General features: G+C 38.1%; 3 protein-coding genes across 3 annotated transcripts; 1 reads left to right on the top strand and 2 right to left on the bottom strand.

The window, feature by feature from the left end:
• Window positions 1–4625: 4625 nt before the first annotated feature.
• mzt1 (mitotic spindle organizing protein 1) lies at window positions 4626–6617 on the bottom strand. The gene is made up of 3 exons (XM_079249104.1): window positions 6331–6617; window positions 6048–6193; window positions 4626–5109 (listed from the first exon to the last, which is right to left on the bottom strand). Exons 1-3 carry the CDS (start codon window positions 6380–6382, stop codon window positions 5086–5088), a joined length of 222 nt encoding a protein of 73 aa, XP_079105230.1. The 5' UTR covers window positions 6383–6617; the 3' UTR covers window positions 4626–5085.
• A 465-nt stretch (window positions 6618–7082) lies between these two features.
• Window positions 7083–10883, top strand: bora (bora aurora kinase A activator; the record flags this gene model as incomplete). Its single annotated transcript, XM_079249103.1, has 11 exons — window positions 7083–7232; window positions 7372–7478; window positions 7625–7670; window positions 7777–7855; window positions 7961–7996; window positions 8829–8885; window positions 8976–9253; window positions 9430–9592; window positions 9693–10258; window positions 10388–10525; window positions 10750–10883. The coding sequence occupies 11 exons, from the start codon at window positions 7083–7085 to the stop codon at window positions 10768–10770; spliced, it is 1641 nt and encodes a 546-aa protein (XP_079105229.1). The 3' UTR covers window positions 10771–10883.
• Window positions 10884–11690: 807 nt separating this feature from the next.
• On the bottom strand, window positions 11691–18983 carry dis3 (DIS3 exosome endoribonuclease and 3'-5' exoribonuclease; the record flags this gene model as incomplete). Its single annotated transcript, XM_079249401.1, has 21 exons — window positions 11691–11950; window positions 12058–12180; window positions 12302–12460; window positions 12599–12767; window positions 12905–13119; window positions 13394–13550; window positions 13654–13740; window positions 13878–14005; window positions 14142–14226; window positions 14427–14491; window positions 14920–15021; window positions 15098–15214; window positions 15311–15457; window positions 15546–15683; window positions 15817–15930; window positions 16860–17030; window positions 17155–17322; window positions 17417–17490; window positions 17583–17779; window positions 18150–18307; window positions 18765–18983. The coding sequence occupies 21 exons, from the start codon at window positions 18981–18983 to the stop codon at window positions 11882–11884; spliced, it is 2862 nt and encodes a 953-aa protein (XP_079105527.1). The 3' UTR covers window positions 11691–11881.
• Window positions 18984–20404: the final 1421 nt, after the last annotated feature.

Genomic DNA, 20404 nt, shown 5'->3' with positions numbered 1-20404 from the left:
TTCTTTCTCCCCTTTCTTTCTTAGATGCACACACACTCTCTCACAATGCGAGCTGTCACTACAATATGCTTGGTATTGTCTTCTTTTAAGGAGAGTGGACAGCTCGTCCACCCTCCATCTCTATTTTCTTCTAGAAAAGTTGAACAGGCCGTTGGAGTTAAACCTTTAAAATAAAAAATAAAAGAGAGAGAGAGAGAGAGAGAAAAAAGTGAGCAGAGGGGGATTGTTAAAGCATTTCCACAAATATGAACAGCTGTTCACTTCACCCAAACTCGCCTGGAATTGAATTAGCTCAAGTTGTTTTACTACCTGCTTTCATTAGGACAAAATTTAACAACCAAATGTGATTCCAATGTCTGATTAAGGCAGCATATGGTGCCTACCTGTTAAACACAGTGTGTTCAGAAGCAGCTTAACGCCTCAGTGAGCCACTCGAATAAAGTAATAAGCCAGCCTAATATCATATTAGTCATTACATAGTCCAACACACAAAATTTCAATCTGATAAAAAGGTGGTTTATTTATTATCACAGGGGAAAACACAAGGGAGTTTGCATATGCTGCGTTGATACCATCATCAACTTTTTTTTTAATTGTTATTCCATTAACTGCTTTTGTTAATGAAACCAATTAATACATTAAAAACAAGCAGGGACATATATGATTATTATGCATCTATGCAGAGTGCAGCTAATTACAACTGTAAATCAATCAATTCCACATTAATCAGGTTGGAAAATTTCCAAAAACAACAAAGTCACTAAAAGACTTTGAAAGTTTCTTTTTCTTTTTACATATTTTGATTGCCATGCTATTATCCTGTCTAATGATTGTTAACGATCCTTTGAGGAGTTTATGATCCAATTTCCTTGCAAGGAATTTAATTGGGACCTAAATAGTATCTTACTGAGTAAAAGTGTGCCCTGTATATAATCAACAGTGATGTATTGGGGAAGACTCTAACAAGGTCACAGAACTCTTCGTAGGGCAAAAACAGTCCCTGAAGCTTCACGTTTTTGAAGAATGAGGGTCAGATAGGCTTGATCAGTTACATGAATGCAATAGATCAATCATTTAAGTTGCAACAGGCACACCTTTAAACACAAGCCCCCCCATAATATACACTGCCGTAGGTTTTCAATAATTGAATGTCAGGGATTAACAACCTATTGCTTTCTAGGTAGTGATTTATGTTATTTTGACAGAGGTGGAAGAGTTGCTGCTTTTCTTTCCCCTTTGGAAGGATAAAAACACTCAGTAAAAGACTAATTTTAGCTTTGTAATATTAATTCAAACAAGACTCATTTTTATAGTTATGAACTTAAAGCTCTAAAACTTAAAGCTCTAATTCACTCTAAACAAGTACAGTATTACCGGTAGCTTGTGTGGTTAATGTAAACTAATGTTAACAAATTAGTTTACATGGCACTTTTTGTGATGCTTATGACACCTCTGCTCTTGCTTTCATTCAGTCAGTCAGATGAAGATGATGCCTTTATCCATGGGCTTAAAAACTGCAGGAAATATTGTAGTTTGTGGTGACATCAGGTACAGCTGGTAGTTTAAACTTCCCATCAGCATGCTGTAACATTAGTTGTAATTTATATTTGCACAATAAGTAGTACTATGACTCCTTTGTTGTTATTGATCATCATTATTATTATTGTTTATTATTATTAATATTTTAGCAGAGCTTTTTTTCTTTGAACATCTCATAAATACATTTTAAAGGATCACTAGTTTAACCCCCACTGTTCCTAGTCTTCGTGGAGAAATTTTCCTGAGCACTACTCTGATCTTCGTTTTCATCCGATGTGCACTTGTAAGCAACTAAGGACGGAAATGTCCACTAACTGAAGTTAAATGTGTACTTATAAGTTTGTGAAAGATAAGAAGGACAAATATGTCCATCAAGTAAATGTAGAAGGATAGAAATTTACATAATAATCTGGGATAATGTTCTATGGATTGATGAGCCAAATGTGGAGCCCTTGAGGAGTTGAGTGCAATATTTAGTGTATTGTGATTCCCAGTAATGAATGTTTTGTCCAGCAGTGGGTCTATACTGGGTGCAAGTGTTAATTTGATTAAATGAAGTAAAGTTGGTAAATACCTTGTTTTGTTCTACCATCATGCGTATCAAGTTGTTATTAATATACTTAGATTCATGATATAAAACTTAGAATGAAGTTTTTCTCTTGATGAAAAATGTTGGGGCTGCACTGATATGAAATTTTTTGGCCGATCTAACATTAATATTGTTGCTATGAATGATTAATTGATATTTACGGATATATTTTTAAAAAAGTTTAAGATAATCAACTTCTGTATAAAATGAAAGTAAGCGTTAACGCCCCTCCATTATTTGTGTGCATCTGGATGGTGGTTTTCCAGGTGACATCAAATTGGTGGCATTAAATGATTTGATGCGACATCCTCCTCACATTACTTCCACTTTGCAAGTATTGCTGCTTTTTGAGTACCTTCTTGTTGCATCACTATCAGTGTTACAAATATGACATGGACATATCCTCTTCTTACTCCCAGCATACATACACAAACAGCCGAAAATAAATATTGGTTTATCAACATGTTAAAAAGTTGTAAAGAACACTAACGCTGATATATTGTGCATCCCTTATTATAACATAAAAAGAAAATCCTTTCAATGTGCAACTCATTAAATAGCATGCATACACTTTTTTCCCATTTTTTATGATAATATAAGTAGAAGAACTCATCAAACCAACCAATTCTACCCCTGAAATGATCATATAATGAGATACAAAACATGAAATGGACAAACAAAGCCTCGTCTCTGCAGGGAGACCATTACAACTACCTGTTTATTGCTAACTAACTAATTAGTGACCTGTACGTACGAGTACACACGGAGATCTTTGACTTTTAGTTTAATGCTGCCTCAAATTAAGCTCTCCACTGTATTTGTTTTGACGAGACAATATGGTTGTAATTTGGGTCTGGAAAAACATAAACAGACATCTTTTCTTATACATAAGGAAGCTCTAATCAGTCCAGTCTAATTATTACCCTAATATCCATTACACACACCTGAACTGTAATTGCTGCACATAGATCTTTCACTCTTAAATGAGACTGCCCTCATTTATCAGAAAAAGAATCCTCAGCCTGGATAATTATCAGACACACAAATATAAACACCTTTAGAAGTTTGGATGTGAGGACCTGCTTGCCTGTTAAGTTGATACAGTCATGTGACCTGACCAGTGCCCTAGTTGAACACCTCTTAGATGTTTATGCATATGTGGACGCTAATCTCTGTTAGGACTGTGGGATTTGGGAATATTTTGTTTAAGAGAGATCAAAGTAACTTGCCTGGATAAAGAGAAACCCTCCAAACAGATCAAACAGGCAGCAATGCATCCTGAATCCCACGCCCTTAGTAGCCAATCAAGCCGTGCATAACTTTTCCAAAAAGAAAAGCATTCTTGTTGTGCGTCTACCTCCATCAACATCTCAAGCAGCTCACACCCCGCTGAGACCGGGGGGTTGCCTCATCTTTTGGACTATCAAGGAGAGCCACTGCACCAAATCTGTGTGTCTCTCACGCTTGGCTGACATGATGCTGGTATTGAGGAACTGAGAGATACTGTGTCAAGAGATCAAAGCAGCAGTGCAGAGATTCAGACTCGGAGCCTGTCAGTCAAGATGGCGAGACAAAGCAGAAGAAGACAGAAATGCCTACACACACACTCCTGCACAGTTGCTGGCTTTCTGTGGTGTGCTTGTGAGGGGTGAGCCTGTCAGATGGCTTAGGGGCTACTCATTTGTAGACATCTACAGCGCTGCAGGAACAACTTAACTCTCACACATTGAGGGACACATACACACAAGACACTGAAACAAGCCTGTGTGGAAAAGAGGTTGCTCCTGGCTTGTAAATTGGCCTGTGGAGAAATGTTCTGTGCTCTCAGCATTTTCCCTCGTCTAGAAGATGAATAGAGTTATTTTACAGACAGCGGAGAAACAAAACAATGCTGTGTGGTTAGATGTGTGATCTAGGGGCTTCACTTCTGGCAGATCAAAGACATCTTTTTGTCTAGTTTGCAAAATGTCTCAAATAGTTCTTGTGGATGAAGTGCAGACATAAAGAAGCGAAGATTTTAGATCAACAGGACATCCTGCTGCAAAGACTGACCTTTACTCTTCTTTGTTGTGAAGTATGTCTTTGGCTGTGGATGCAACCCTTTCTCCATTGTCTGATTATGTATTGTAGTTTACGTTTTATCAGTCTGTTGTCCCTTTCACATAGTGTTACAGGAAAGATTTTTTTCTTTTAAATATTCTGGGAAAAGATTTATGCCTAAATAGGTGGGGCCTGTGAAACTCGTATTACTTTTGAGTTTGCAAGTAACAACAAAAATTGGGCTTAGATAATAAAAATCAAAATGAGGAAAAGTTTATTTGATTATAATTACACAATTTTCTATGCATCAGATCAGGATAACCAAAAAACTGTAACTGTACAAATTTTCTATTACTAAATTAAGACGTACGCCTCAGATTGGAATAGGAAAGAGACACCGCCACCTTGTGGTCATTTGTGGTAACATTTTATTTTAAAATGTTTAATCCTTGACAGTCACATGTACAATGGGAAAATGTTGGCTTGAAAAAGAAGTAGATCCAAATATAAAATTAAACAAAGTATGACAAATGACAGACATGAAAACATAAAACCTTTCAACAAAAGTTGATCAGCAACCAGAAGTCTGCTTTTGTATGAGGGCAAGATCTCATGGCCACTCAGAATTTACTGTTTCAAAACTTGTGAGATTAAAACTCAAACGGCTACACTTGACGCAGATTGGGTAAGTGTTCACACACTTCCGGAGATGGAAAATAATCAATGCTGGGATGATGTAACAAAAACCTAAATCACAAATGGAAGTGTTGAAAAGGACAGCACATTAGTCACAGATGAGGCACAGACGGTAGAGTGCCCAAACAAAGGTGACTGTGCTAAACCCAATGGGAGGTACAGACCCAGGAACAGCGAAAAATCCCACAACAGATCCAAAACTGAGGCAATTTTATCCATCTTCAGTTTGTGCAATTCTCAGGAACCTAATAAAAAAAAAAAAAAAAGGTTTTGTTTTGAGTAGCAGTGGCTAAGGTGGAACAGTAAACATTTTTATTAAGAGTATTTATGGTAACAATTATGGAAAGAGTCAAAAAGTCCACAAATTCAATAGCTCACAACATGACGTATCAAGGCCCAAGGGAAATTACGTTTTGCTAATTGCAATGGACGTGGTGCTGATTCTAATAACATGATTATAACTTTTCAACCAAAAACCTAATTGCATAATTTATACTTGACAAGATTTTTTATTCTTGTCAATGTAGTTCATCATCTATGTGCAAAAATCATATAACTTTATACTTGACACTTTAAAAAGACAAGAGTAAGACTCACTCTTTGCCTGTCTTCTTGAATACAATATATCAGGGGTGTCTAAAGTTTGTCCTCGAGGGTTGATGCCCTGCAGGTTTTTGATGTATCCCTGTTACAACACAACTGGCTCATTAAATGGATCCAACAGCCAACAAAGTACTGCACAATGACCAATTAATTTGAGTCAAGAGTGTTGGAACAGAGATACATTGAAAACCTGCAGGATTGTGGCCTTGGAGGACTGGAGCTGGACACCCCTGCAATATATTGTAATTTGAAACAACCACATACCAGTAGATGGTAAACACTCAAGGCTCATACACACAACTTTGTTAATAGAAACTAGATTTCAAAACAATGACGGTCACAGATATCTCACCTTGCAACCTGACACGCTGATCATAATAGCACTTAAAATTGGAAGTAATATTATAGGTATCAGATAGCTGGTTGATGGGTCTGCTTACCAACAAAACATGTGCAGGACCAGTCAAAAGTTTAGACCCACCCACCCACTGACTTTGAATGAATATGGTACTAAAGTAGAAATCAAACCGTGTAATCTGTACGAACTGCATCGAAACACAAGTATTAGCTTGTTTCATACCTTGAGGGATTCCGAGGCTTTACGCAGCTCTTTGATTACCGCAGACAAAGCTTCAGGATTGATGCCTTGTTCACACAGTCTCACACATATAGACAGAGACTCCATGTTCAATCCAGTGTTCAGCAACCTGGAGATCTCCAGCAGGACTGTTAACGGAAGACGATGACAACATTAATTTTACACCGAAAAAAACTGCTTACCAAAAATTTCCCGTAAAGAAAAGAAAAGTCTGACGATATCTACACGTATCATACTTGATAAAGTACATAAAACAAGTATTCACCATCCATTGTCTCCCGGACTGCGTTTAGGTTTGGATTTGGTGCGCTCGTCATAGTGATAAATAAATGTAGTTAGCAAAGCTTGCTAGGGGCTGGCTAACCAGAAGAAGTGGCCCTTGAAGAGGTCTTGAATGCCAGGATGAAAAACTGATCCTAGAAAGTTATCATAAGATTTTAGTAAAACTTTGAACGACTCTACTGTTTTTCAAACAGACAATAACATTGTAAACACCGCACAATAACAGACAAGTTACAGCAGCAGCTAGAATAAATCGCCTGAAGAAGTCACAGGAACTGGCGGAGGAAGTGACGAAACGAACGTCGTGATTGGTGTCCTGGAGTTTCCGGTGGATTTCTATTGGCTGGTGCAGCTTGTGGGTAAAATTGAAATGCACGTTTGAACAGTTTCCGACTAGTTTCTGTGCTGCTGCTGACTCTTTAATAAAAATTGTAGTTTGGCTTCGTAGTTAAAGTCCTGGCGTATTAACTAAGGTAAGTACCAACGGTAAAATGTATGTTTTATTTACCATGTGTGTTTAGTTAACCTGTATACCGTAACAGAGTTTATGTATTTCCTCAATGATTGCTTCGAAATCTGTTGAGCTCTATAGAAACTGGGAATGTAATGTTGCTTAACGTAACAAGTTAGAAACGATCTCCGCACAGCCACAATGAAACCACGTTTTTATCTCTGTTATGTTCTAGTAAAACGCAGCTTTCTTCAATCCTGGCTGAAATTTGTTTGTGAACTAAGATGGGGGATCATGTCGAGCTACAAATCACTCCAGAAACTCCAGGCAGACCTTCCGTAAGAAATCCTTTTGAGAGTCCTAATGACCATCACCATCTGCGTGAGACCCTGGTTCCGAGCCCATCAGTGTTCAAATCCAAGTCATGTAAGGCTGTAAGTCTGAACACACCTCACACCAGTCCCCTTACAACATTTAGACTCACTCCACAATATAACTTGTAGTGGCATACATAATGAAGAGTATACAGTATGTGCTGTTCTTTATTTTCTTCCTTACCTGTCTTTTCTCCAGACTCCATCTAAGTTTAACTGGTCAATTGATGAAATGGCTTGTCTTCTACCAGTGCACATAGACCCAGAGGAAATCCAGCGACAATCTTTTTACCTAAGCCAAACAAGGTGTGTACTGACAAACAGCAGATTGTAATAAAAAAGAGATGGTTGAATTAACTCTCATTCAACTAATAGCTTCTCAAATCTCTAGACTTAGATTTAAGATACTATAGAATTTAAATGACATAATTTTGGTTTATTCTCTGTTTTAGGATGGATTCTGATGCTGAGGAAAAATGTCAGAATGCTATTGAACAGGTAAGAAATCAGACTAGAACTGTGTTTACAGACTAATGACACAGAAGTAACTCCATTGATTATTTGGTGTTTTACTTAATGTTTATTCATGTCTTTTCCTATTAAGTTTTTCACCAAAGGAGCTATTGTGCCTTCCCCGTGGGCAGCACCAGACACCCGCAGAGCCCCACAGCTGTGTAAGAAAAGTAAGTGACTATTTTTTTGTATTACTTTTTAGTCCACAAGTTCCATGTGTTACAATTCTTTTCCCTTAAGCTTTGCATTTCATTTGACTGTATTTCATCTTATAGGTCCAACGATTGCAGAAGAGACAGAAAAAATAACAGGTTAGTGTGCTTTTTTTTTTTTTTTTTTTTTTTTTAAAGACAGTGTAACAATAGACATATCATCCCAGAGGGAGTTTTGTCTTCACAAGCCTGTACATGTTCCACACAACATGCCCAACAAAGCCACAATTCCTTTATGCAAGTCTGTGTGCTTTCTGAATCTTGAGTCGTCACTTGTCCTACATGTGCAGAAATAACACAGTGTGAAGCTGATCTTTACTTTATATACCTCATATTATTTTATGCCCATTACTTATTCATCTGAAAAAGAATAAAAAGAAACAAAGATGAAGTTACCTTCACTAAAAAAACAAAACAACAAAGCAGATGATCTAGGACACCACTTTAAAATTCAGCTTGACCCATGTGACCTCAACAGTTCAAATTCTAATTTGATATTCAGTTCAATTCAGCTTTATTTGTATAGCGCCACTTCACAACAATGTTGTCATGGGCACTTTACATACACGAATCAACATACACATCATTTCAAGCCAATTCATTCATAGCATTCATAGCTGGTAATAGAAACCAACGGATTGCATTGAATCATGACTTTGATCCAATCCCCCATCCTGAGCATGCACAAGGCGGCAGTGGGAAGGAAAAAACTCCCTTTTAACAGGAAGAAAACCTCCAGCAGAACCCGGCTCTGGGAGGGCAGCCATCTGCCTCGACTGGTTTGGGGTGGAGAGGACAGAAAAGGCAGAACATGTACAACAACATATATGAATTAAGTGGCCCTCTGATTTGAAACTGAACTGGTTTCATGATATCCCAGTCACTTTAAGACTTGTACATCCTATAATTTCTTATTTTATTTTCTTAACAGTTGGTTGCCAGACAACCCTTTCTCTACCTTTGGCTTTTGATTTAGAGAAAATACTAGGTAAGCCTCGACTGAATGCCAGCAAAATAAAAAGAGAATATCTAACACTTAAGGACTTTATTTCCAAGTCACCATGTTTGTCTATCTCAGGAGAATATTACCGCTGTGAGGAAGCATGCGATGCAGTGCAGGAGAGCCTAAGTTCCTCCTCCTTGAGACGAAAACTCTTCCTGGATGGCCAGTTCAGTTATAGCAGCTCTGACAGTTCGACTCCACCAAGTCCAGAGAGAGTCCATGGCACACAGGAGAGGCCGTCTCCCAACAGAAAAGGAGGTGTAGCGAGAGGAAAACCTGCTGATGGAGAAGCTACATCACCTGTTTCTTCATCTCCTTTGTCCTGTGGCATATCGGCCAAGACTCCCTCTACGGTGAGCAGTAAAGCGTTGAATAACATGTTGATCATTTTGAGCGCAATTGCACTGTAGATTTGATTAATTCTGAAGTTATTTTAGGCACGTGAATGCAATACTTTTTGTAAATAGTTTGATTTAAGATGAGCAGCATACCAATAATCAAACAATAATGGAGATTCTCTTCATTTTAGGGTCAATTCTCATCCAGTCCGATCCAGCATGGCTGCTTCAGAGACTGTAGTCTTGGCAGCATCAACAGTCCTCTGTTTCCTGACAGGTCCTCGCCAGCCGGCCGTGTTTCTCCTACAATTTCTCCTATTCTGTCCCATGTGATACGAACTCCCATAGGCTCAGGTATACCATTTGCTGGTTAGCTCATACACCACTTTTACTTTTAAATGACCCAACAGTAGTCCTGATATTCATCTTTAATCTCCATGTGTTCATCTCTTAGCAGAGAGGAAGCAGGCAAATGGCTTGACCCCACATGGTCGTCAGTTAGACACAGACGTCACTTCCTGCAACGAGAGCCCGTTTGTTGAAGGTTGCTCTCCCATTCGTAGCTGCTCTCCACACCAACCCCATCACCAAAATGAGCCTCCACACATCTCTAGACACAAGCTCAGACCTAAATTCCACTGCTGGGCCTCACCCCCCCTCATTTCCCCAATCCTTAACCCTAAACTCCAAGACAATCAAGCAGCTGAGGAACACCCCCATTCCACCTCGTCCTCTCCTCCTTCTATGGAACTTGACCCATCGTCTCCTCTGGCCCTGGACACTCACCCAGCTGTCGTGAAACGAGTTAGCCTGGATCCTATGGAACCTGTGAAAATGGATGAGGGAAAGGAGACGGGAATAGAAAGCAGGCTGGACGTTGAGGAAGAAGAGGAAAGTGGAGGACCTTCAGAACGGTTGACCAGCTCTCGTATGGGCAATGTGTCTGTAACAGAGAGCTCTCAGATGTTTTTGTCTCTTCTAGCAGAAGGAAGCAGCATTCGCTATGACACCAGCATGCAGGTTGGTGAACGAATTCTCATCCCAACTAAACTAAAAGCTTTTTGTTTTTATTCGTATGAATGTCTCCATGTTGATTTTGCATTGATTTAATTTTCTACTTAATAATTTTGGAACTGTTTGCGCCTTCAGGTGGATAGCGGCTATCACACTACCTCAGTGGGCACTGCTAGCCTAATTGATGGCCTTGGGACAGATAGTCACAGCAAAGAGTCCCTCAGCTCTAACTTTGAAGATGCCTTCCCCTTCACTCGCCACATTAAAGTTAAGGTAAGATCAACTCTTTACATCCATCACAAAGTTGTAGTTTTAAATACTTTACTCTCAAGACAACAGTTCTTCACGGAAAACACCAACTTGGAGCAATGATTTAGTGAAAACCTGTACCTGAAGTTAAAATCGCTTGGCTGATGTGTGGCTTTTGAGGCTATACTAACACTGCGTTCTCTAAGTCTTGATATTTTACTAAAAACACATCTTTTTGTATTTTCCAGGGATTTTATCCTCACCACTGAGCCATGTGATTTAAAAAGGACCCCTCTTTCAGTGGAAGCTTAGGATGATTACCTTGCAATCAAATACAAAAATGTTTTCAAATGTTTAAAGCTTTCATGGTTAAGTAGGATACAACAGTCATCTGTTTAGTCGTGTGAAGAAGTGAAGCTGGTCATTTGTTCTTTTAAGATTATAGTTTCCTAACTAAAATGTACTGTGATGGAGAATTTGTTTTTTTAAAAGAGAAGTCTCACTTATGTCTATCGTAACACACAATTATACATTTCTCTTGTCAGCTATAACTTTAGATCTTGCATATGGCAGTGAGAAAAAGGGAAGGAAAAACAAATTTGCACAACCACCTTCCTGAATGCTGTATTGATGCCACATTTAAAATTTAATTTGGTGCAGACACAATTAACCAGATAAATCTTGATTTTTGCATCATATCTGTACTGTATTTATCTTTTTATAAAATTGTATATCATGTTTTTTTAAGCTGTTTTAAGAAATGAGAATGAATGTTTCCAATTCAGGGTTCTTTGTATTGTAGAACTTAATTCCAACAATACATACTAAATAGTACCACTGATTAACTAAAAGCTGAGCCTTTTTTCTTTTTTACATTAAAGCGTGGACTGGCTCTTTGTCACATTAAATTAACTTGAAATCTTTCTTTGGCCGGAGACATTTTTAAATCACTCTGTTCTGTGTTTACTTGTGGTGCTGGATATTTTGACATGGTTCACAGCCAATCTTTTTCAAAGTTGTGGATCCATGACCGGTGCAATTTTTCATGTCCTGGTTCCCAGCTGCTCAAATTGAAATTTGACCATAAATAATTCAAAGCTTTGTAGTTAAAATGTTTAATAACTATTATTACAACTTTTAGTTATACTGCATTTATGGTTGGCAGTAACTTGCAACAATTCTTCCCTATGCACTGACAAATATCTCAAATAGTAAAATAAGTACAAGACGACTGGCACAATGTGCCTTTTCTGTGGTAGACTTAGGAAAATTACTCTTACTGAAGCCAAATAGCATTTTCACAGATTCATATAGTCCAGTCTGGTTCAATTTCTGGAACACTGTTGGGTGGTTTGGGTCATTTCCAGAGCTCCTTTTGTGTCAGCGGTCCAGTTTTGGCTTCTTGGTCTGCGGTTCAGCATCAGGCGCAGGAACACTAACACCAGGGATCTGAAATAAAGAACATTTATTTCAGTGAAATGCTATGTTTTAGTAATGTAAACGAGATCAGAACATGGACAATGTGGTATTAAACTTAAAGTCTAGTCCGTCCTTACCACAGGTTCAGTTAAAGCCATGCGGATCTTCTGGTGCTGAATGTTGGAGTCATCCAGGCTGATGGTGACCTTCACCTGATCAAATATGTGGAATGTGTGCTGCTCCACCTTCAAAGTGGGACCCTTCACATACACAGAGGTGATATTTAAAAACGGCTCGTTATGTGTACACTACACAAATAACTATAATGCAAAATCAGATATTTGTGAGACTTTATCAATTAATAAAATAAAGTGTTTATACCTCTTCATCAAAAACAATGTGGGGGGAAACTTTGTCTTTGCTGTCAAAGAAGACGGTTCCCTCCAGACCAAACTTTGGGATGAGAACAATGATGGCATTCTTCCTCACAAACAGCACAACTCCTTCTTCGTTCAGGATGCCTCGGCTCTTAAAGAACAACTAAAAGACACAATGTGTTTAGAAAGCATGACTCATAAAACTCCTCACTCAATATGGTATATAAAAACCCTAAAAATACTTTAGATACACAGCTACACACAGCATGCAGTGCAGAGCAGCATGTCTATATAATTGTACCTGTGTGTGGAAGGCGACAGATGCCCTTTGTGCATACTGAGCCATTTTGTGTCTGTAGTTGAGGTTGCTGCAGAGAGCTGACTGTTTATGTTTGTCCATCAAATCTGGGTAGGTGCTGTCTGCTCCTATGGCCACTGCCAAGAGGCGGTGCACTATGATATCTGCATACCTGGGAAGGAAAAGGAGCAGGAAGGAGGTTCATACAAGAATTTTAAAAAGCACCAACATTGTAAACTGTATACATTTCTTTATTAAACCCAGATTCAACATATTTAGGCTAAATGTGTAGGATGTCAGTTTTCATACCTCCTAATTGGTGATGTGAAATGTGTATAAATGGGTGAGGCAAGACCGTAATGGTGGAAGTCGCTGTCCATGCCGGAACAAAAATAGACTGCTTGCATCATGCAGCGAGTGGCCAAGATGCGCAGCAGCGTGTTAAAGTAAGGAAATCCATCCACTTTGGCTACATCAAGGGAGTCAGCCAGTGCCTTGGCTGTATCTGTGTGGATCTCTACATTCTGATAAAAGATTAATAAAAAAACATTCAAGTGAAAAAAAAAAAAAAAAAATAGAACATCGTTATCTTAATATAAGTACACAAATTTTAGGGATTTGCAGTGTTTTAAGAAACAAATCTAAATATTAATGAAAAAGGTGCAACACACCACACTTTGCAATTAAACTAAAACTTAACTTACAAGTAATGGACACAATGTTCTTGTTCATAAAAAAAAAAAAAAATTGTGTTCAGAGTATAAAAGTGAACAACAAAGCATGAACACTAGAATTCACCTTGGATTTTGCAGCCTTGAGCAGGATGTCATAGTTAGATGGTGGTGGTGCTGGATGTTTCCTCAACAGAGCACACTCTGAAAATTCATCATAAATCTTCTGTGCAACTGAAATGTTAGCCAGCAACATGAACTCCTCCACCATAGAGTTTGTCTCCCTAATAACACAAACATGCCATTATAAAAATCACAAGACAATAAAACACACTGAAAACAAACTTTTTGCAGCGCATTGGTATCTAGTATCTGGAAGTTACCCACATGAGCTCTTTGGTCTGGAGATCTATGGGGTCATGAGTTTCACTGTCCATGTGGAACCGAACCTCTAAAGATGACAGTGTCAGTGCCCTGAAGGGTGTCACACAAAACACAATTCATGTAAATTTGATATAGAATTAGAGGTTCTAACTCAGTCTTGTTATTTTCTCTCCTCATAGCTTTTAAAAGCTTTTTCCAGCTGCGTCTCCAGTATTACTACTCCTTACCCGTTCTCTATCCGGTGCCTCTTGAGGATTTTGGCCAGCTTGTTGAGGCCTCGCAAGCTTTTGGTGATGTCATCATTCTTGTTGGCGTCGTCGATCCTCATCTGTGCCTCAGCATAAGTCAGAGATGCCTGGAACAAAACCCAAAGTGAAGAAGAAAAAGTAACAAATCCTACTTGAAAATATCTGTACAATGTTAATTTTATAGTGATTTTAGAAAACAAAGCAAAACAAATGTGTTTTTAGTGTTTGTGTGTTGTACTTTACCTTGGAGTTTATGACACTTTTTGTGAAGCGGGTCTTTAGAATTTCTGCTTTGTGGTTCATTTCCCAAATGCATGAAAATGCAAGCCTGTTAAGAGAAAACCAAACCAAAATCTGTGTCAATCTCATATCTTGGAATGGAAAAAAAGAAAGAAGCATTCTTGTTTGCCATAGATCGTTTACCCAGATGTTAAAATATAAGAAAAACACAACAGACTTTTCTGGCTACTCAAAAGAAACAAATGACAAAATCGATTGTTAAGGAGGTGAATGTGTGGGTGTCCCTACCTCTCCACATTGGAGCGCAGAGAGCAAAGATTGGAGCTGAGCAGTTCAGGAACCATGTCTATCCTCTGATGGCGACCAGGTGAGAAAAAATGCAAACATTTATAAATAATGTTCATAATATAAAAAGCTAAATCTGCTGCAAAGTGTTAAATAATTAAATTTTTAGGCATGCAATAAGTTTGGGTCAGAATTTCTATTACTTTTAATAAATATAAAGGAAATTAGGTTGAAGCTATAAAATGTACTTGTTTTCTATCACAATCTTAGTACAATAATTTTCTTTCTATCTTTTTATACTATATAAGAGGAAAAAAAGAATCCAACGGTCTAAAGCCTACTTTTGGCTCACTGGTCAATACATTAAGTCGACTAAGTATCAGAGCCTTTAAGTGCTTTCATTAGCTTAAAAAATAGGGTATTTTTTTTAAATACTTAATTTGTGAAGTTCAAACTGTAAATTCATAATGGTATAAATGTGGAAATCCGATCTTACCTTTCCACACAAGTACACAGTGGTACCGCGATTAGCTGCCTCTTTGTCCAGTGCATTCCCAGGTCTGATGAAGTGACTGACATCAGCGATGTGGACCCCAACCTGCAGCACACAGAGAGAAAATGATTGTAAAGAACTCACTGCTGTTACGAATGGTGTATGTGTGCAGCATGCTCACCTCAAGATTCCCATTTTTGAGCTCTCTGCAGTGTAAGGCATCATCTATATCTGTGCATCCCGGAGGGTCCACACTGCACACTGTCAAATGTCTCAAGTCCTCTCTCTTCTCCATGTCCTGTAAACCCCCCCCCACACACACACACATCTATATTTATATATGCACTCATTCATGAATACACACAGCATTTAGTCTATCTCAAGAAAAGGTGACCTCCGGTGTGATGGCCCACGGCATCTTGGGGAGGAAACTAAGAACAGCCTGAGAGAAGGCCTGATGTGGGACATCATGCTCCAGCAGCAGCACCTCCTCCTCTGTGTTCTTATCCCCTGCATTTCCCAGACTGCGGACAAAGTGACCCTAACATCAAAGAAAACCGTTGGAAAAATGAACAAAAATATCTCTTGTTAAACTCTGCTAAATCAGTCTAAATGAAATTCAAACTCACATTTGGATATCTGGAATGTTTGGGCCAACCATCGATGGCCACCATGATTCTCTGACCTGCCAGTGCGGAGGCCTGTCGTGTTTCCACGCGAATGCGTGGGATTCGACGGTCTGCCGGGGTAAAAAGATGCCGCGTTGACTAGGTGAAAGAAAAAAAAAAGAACATAAAGAGGGACTGTCACTGCTTATGACAAGCTATGTAAACCAAGAATAAAGTTTATATCTTCAGCTTTATTTGGTCAAATGAATCATACTGGGTAAACTGGACTTACCTCTTTGATTTGAGAGATATTTAGCATGCCGCAGAATGGCCTCCAGTTCCTTTTAATAATTCCCACCACTTTCCCTGTGGGTTTTCTGGCTGCTTCGGCTGCTGATATCTTCAACTACTCAGAAATACACAGAAACACGCTAAGTGTCTTTTATTATAACTACATGGGTTGTCGTTTAGTTATAATGTCTTATATTTAATTCATTTAATACACATCTGTAACTAGGGATGCACCGATCAACTTTTTGGGAGTTCCGATCTGATACTAATATCTGAAATTTGAATATCTGCAGATACCGATATTTGCAGATACCAAATCTGTTTATGTGAACATTATTGTGACTGGTTAATATTGCTGTTATAACTGTGTAAGATTTCATTAGGCTGTAATAAATTACCCCTCCTTTCTTAAGTTACCTCACCAATACAAATATAATATTACAGATCTAATAATTTCAACAAGTTTTATTTTGATTTGGCACATTTTACCCTAATACAACTATGCATGTGCAATTTTTAAACAAAGATCTCGCTTTTAGTGTAACAAAAATGTCACATTTTAACATATAAGGCATTTATTTCTTTTAAAACATGTCCGATGCATGTTATCAAACACATCTGCACTGGCTTGACTCGTGTGATATCGGGTATTGGTTGTGTATTGATACACTTTTATTAATACCAAGTACAAGTACATACACATGGTATTGAGCCAATATTGATATCAGTATTGGTGCATCCCTATCTATAACCATTCTGCTGAATTTCCTTTACATTTTAAGAGTAAACAAAAGCTGCCAAATGCTTTCTGTTAAGTCAGCGGTGTCCAAAGTCAGTCCTCGAGGGCCTTTGTCCTGCAGGTTTTCTATGTATCCATGTTCAACACACCTGACTTCCTTTAAATGGATCCAATAGGCAATAGTGTTGTAAATAATGAGTAAATAGTTTGAGTCTGGTGTGTTTGAGCAGAGATACATAGAAAACCCGCATGATTGTGACCTTTGAGGACCAGAGCTGGACACCCTGTGTTAAGTGAAAGCTTACCACTTTCTCTTCTTCGTCATCCTCCTCCTCAACATTATCATCCTTTGCTGCACCATCATCCTGCAGCACAACCGAGGATGGCGCTACCCACTGATTATGTGGCAGCAGCTGCACGGCGACTACATCCTGGTGGACTGCTCTGTTTAGGTTTTGAAGACCTTGGAGGAGGATCTGGCAGGAAGTTAAAAATAAACATCAATAAAGAAATTGTGACACATGGATAGACTTTCTCTGTTGATTAACTTGCTGTAATTCTGCAAACAGAAAACCTTAAAACACCTCATCTCCTCCATACCTCTGTGCTGTCTTCACCTTCTCCCTGGACAAAGACTGTGGCTTCCAGATAGTTGTCTCTGCTGGCTCGGAAGGTGCCCTGGAGAAAGGAGCCACTTTTAATTCCTGCTTGGATCCTGGATAGAGGGAGGTGCTCTGGAAATAACACTTTACTGCTTGTCATTTCACTCTGAGGGAAGAAAAGAAAAAAGATGAATACCCAAAAATCAAACAGAAAGAATATATTTTGTCCACATCAACAACACAATTGACTTAGGTTTCACCTTATCGTCATTGGACAAAGCGAGACGATCCACAAGCTCAGGGTTTGCTATCAGACTCTTGATGTATTCCTCGACTAGAATAAAAGAGAAAAAAATGCTTGTGATAGAAATCTGACGATGCCATTTAAAAGCAGGCTTGTATTCATTTACTTTAAGAAATTATTACATTTGTACACCACTAAGCCGTCCTCCTGTGCTTTCTGCTTGTTCCCTTGATCGTTGGTGAGGAGGACCACTTTGACAGAATCTGATTCGGATTCTGATGTTTTCAGATGCTGACTGTACCATTTAACTGCTACACGAATTGCACGATCATTACGGTCATTGGCGCTCTCCCCGGGTTCACGTTCTATGAATGTCTCTCTGGAAGAACAGAAGTCATAAGATTAGGCAAGAAAACAACATATTCTTCAATCGTTTTCATAATACATTGATTAACTGATAATTTGCCAAAAGCAAGTTGTTTTTCTATTATTTGATCTATGGTTAAATAAGAACAGAAAAGCTCAGCAGTTTGTTTTTTTTTTAGATCATAGAAGACCATTCTCTTTAATTCTAAAGACACATTGAATTTTATGCAGCTACTTGACATTTTGGGAAACAAGTCAGGATTTTGTAGAAGAGCTATATTTAGTCTGTTTATGTTTTAAGTTGCCAAATTTCAGTGTTATTTTACTTTCTTTTATTTATGCATATCAAGTTTTGTGCAAATAACATGTTAAGATGCACATACCTGTGGTGTTCATTGGTAAAAGTGTAGAAATGTTTTTCTTTCTCATGAATGATGTCCTTCAGGCGTTTATAGACTGGTGCACTGCGGTGGCGTACCTCCTGCAGAACAGTCTGAAGGATGATCACATTACGAATCACAGGATCTTCTAATGCATCGATCTGCAGGACAAAGTGTAGACATGAGGATGTAAACAATGAGGGCAAAGTGACCATGATTGCATCAGATTTAATGGAGAAGTGCCATGAATCAAGGATCATCAACACCTGCAACAAAGATGTATTATTTTTTTATGTTAAGGCATTTGTCTCAACTAAATAAAACAACAAATAGAATACTAGCATGGGAAAAAAGCAAAGGAAAAGAATATGTAGATTTGCCAAAGAAATCACAGACGTGAATTCAAACATAGTTTACAATAAATATTATTTATCTGCAATGCAAGCCCAAGTTGTTACTTCCTGTGTGATGTAAATATATTTTTACATGACACATTACCCTGAAATGTCACTGTATTTAAATTTTTTTTTTTTTTTAAAGAACTGGGATGAAAAATCTGACTGGAAACATGTCAAAATAACTAAACTGCTAGACAATACAAACAACCCTCTTATTTACCTGATGGAGCACCACATTGGTGTCAGGGACCACATAGTGCGAATAAGAGCAAAGATTGCTCTCTATACACGCGTCTCTCGGCAGGACGGTGGAGTCCTGTTTGCATTCAGTGCAAACTTCACTTCCACACCAAATATCATCTCTCAAGTAATGCTCACGCACTACCTTCATAATCCCACCTGACCGGGTCTTCTTAACGAAGGTTTTGGACTTCAACATAATGAAGATGGTATCCTCAAGAATGTTAAACTGGGATGTTTTTATTGCAACACCAAATGCTGCTAGGCGGCTTGCTAGCCATGTGTAAATTAACTCGGTGGGCCGACAGAACTTTCCATGTGTTATGAAAGACCTATGGCAAGGCAAGTTTATTTGTACAGCACCTTTCATGTACAAGACAATTCAAAGTGCTTTACATGAAACATTAAAAGCATTACAGAAAAAAAAGCATAAAAGAAAATACAAATAAAATCACAATAAAATAATAAATTATAACAAAATACCAGAATTAATACTGTGCAGATGTCACATGAGGCGCATGAGAAAAAGAAATGTTTTTAACCTGGATTTAAAAGTTCAGAATCAGAAATACTTTTATTGCCATTGTCTTTGAACAATTCACCTGCTTCGGAGATAAGGTGCTGAATAATAAAAATAATAATAAAAACACTGAATAATAATATAAAATTAGAAATACAGCTATTTTACAACTATTTTACAAATAAGGTAAGGCATGCCGAGAAATTAACATATATACATTTTTTTATTTCTTTTATTTTTTTGTTAAAAATATATAATAAAAGAAAAGTAATTTTGTATGTAGACATGCATATGCGTACAGTATGAACAGTAGCAGCCAAGCAACCGTGCAAATTAGCAGTGCAATAGATGAAGTGATGTGACATGAATTATTTAAGTGACTGGAGTTATAAAATGTCCAAAGTTTCTTCTAAAAGTTTCTACCTTTGGTGAATGTTTAATCTCCACTGGCAGTTTGTTCCACTTCAGGCGTTAAAGATATTAAATTTCAGATATTTAAAATATATATTTAGGGAAATAGGAAAATTATATAAATTGTCTTAAAAATTTAGAAGTAAATATTGTGGTAAATTCAGGCTTTGGCTAAAATAATAATTATATCTCCGGTAACTTTTTGTTGTCCATTTAATTATACGACAAAAAAAAAAGAGCCAAGGAAGACATAAGACGGACTGATTGGTCGGGTACTAAATTTAATAGCGACCTATATCTTTGGAGGAGGTACTGCATATCCTGTGTCTTGTAAAGCGGTTGGTAAGAATTGACTGTAAGCGGTGAACGAAGGAGGGTTTGCTGTGTTACACGTGTTTTACCACAGAGGGCGCTGTTATCGATGCAGCCTGGTAGTCAAGCTACTGGCGGTCAGCAGGCGGTTCGGAGCGGGACCCTTGAAAACAAACAAGGGACTGTGTGGTCTTGTCAGACCGCTGGTATCGTTCATATTTTATTTTTGTAAAAGAGAACGTACTCAGGTCATCTGTTTTTAACAATGTAGCTGGGATTATGCTTAATTGGATCTAGGTTCTTGTTGCAAAGTAACGTTTTAGCTATCGCGATGTCTGTGAACTCTTAATTAATTTATAATCTCGGATGGTCACAAG

Source organism: Telmatherina bonti (assembly GCF_933228915.1).
Source record: "Telmatherina bonti genome assembly, chromosome: 11".
Lineage (NCBI taxonomy): Eukaryota > Metazoa > Chordata > Actinopteri > Atheriniformes > Telmatherinidae > Telmatherina > Telmatherina bonti.
Note: the sequence above shows the minus strand (reverse complement) of the source record. Positions and strands in the feature narration are given on the sequence as shown.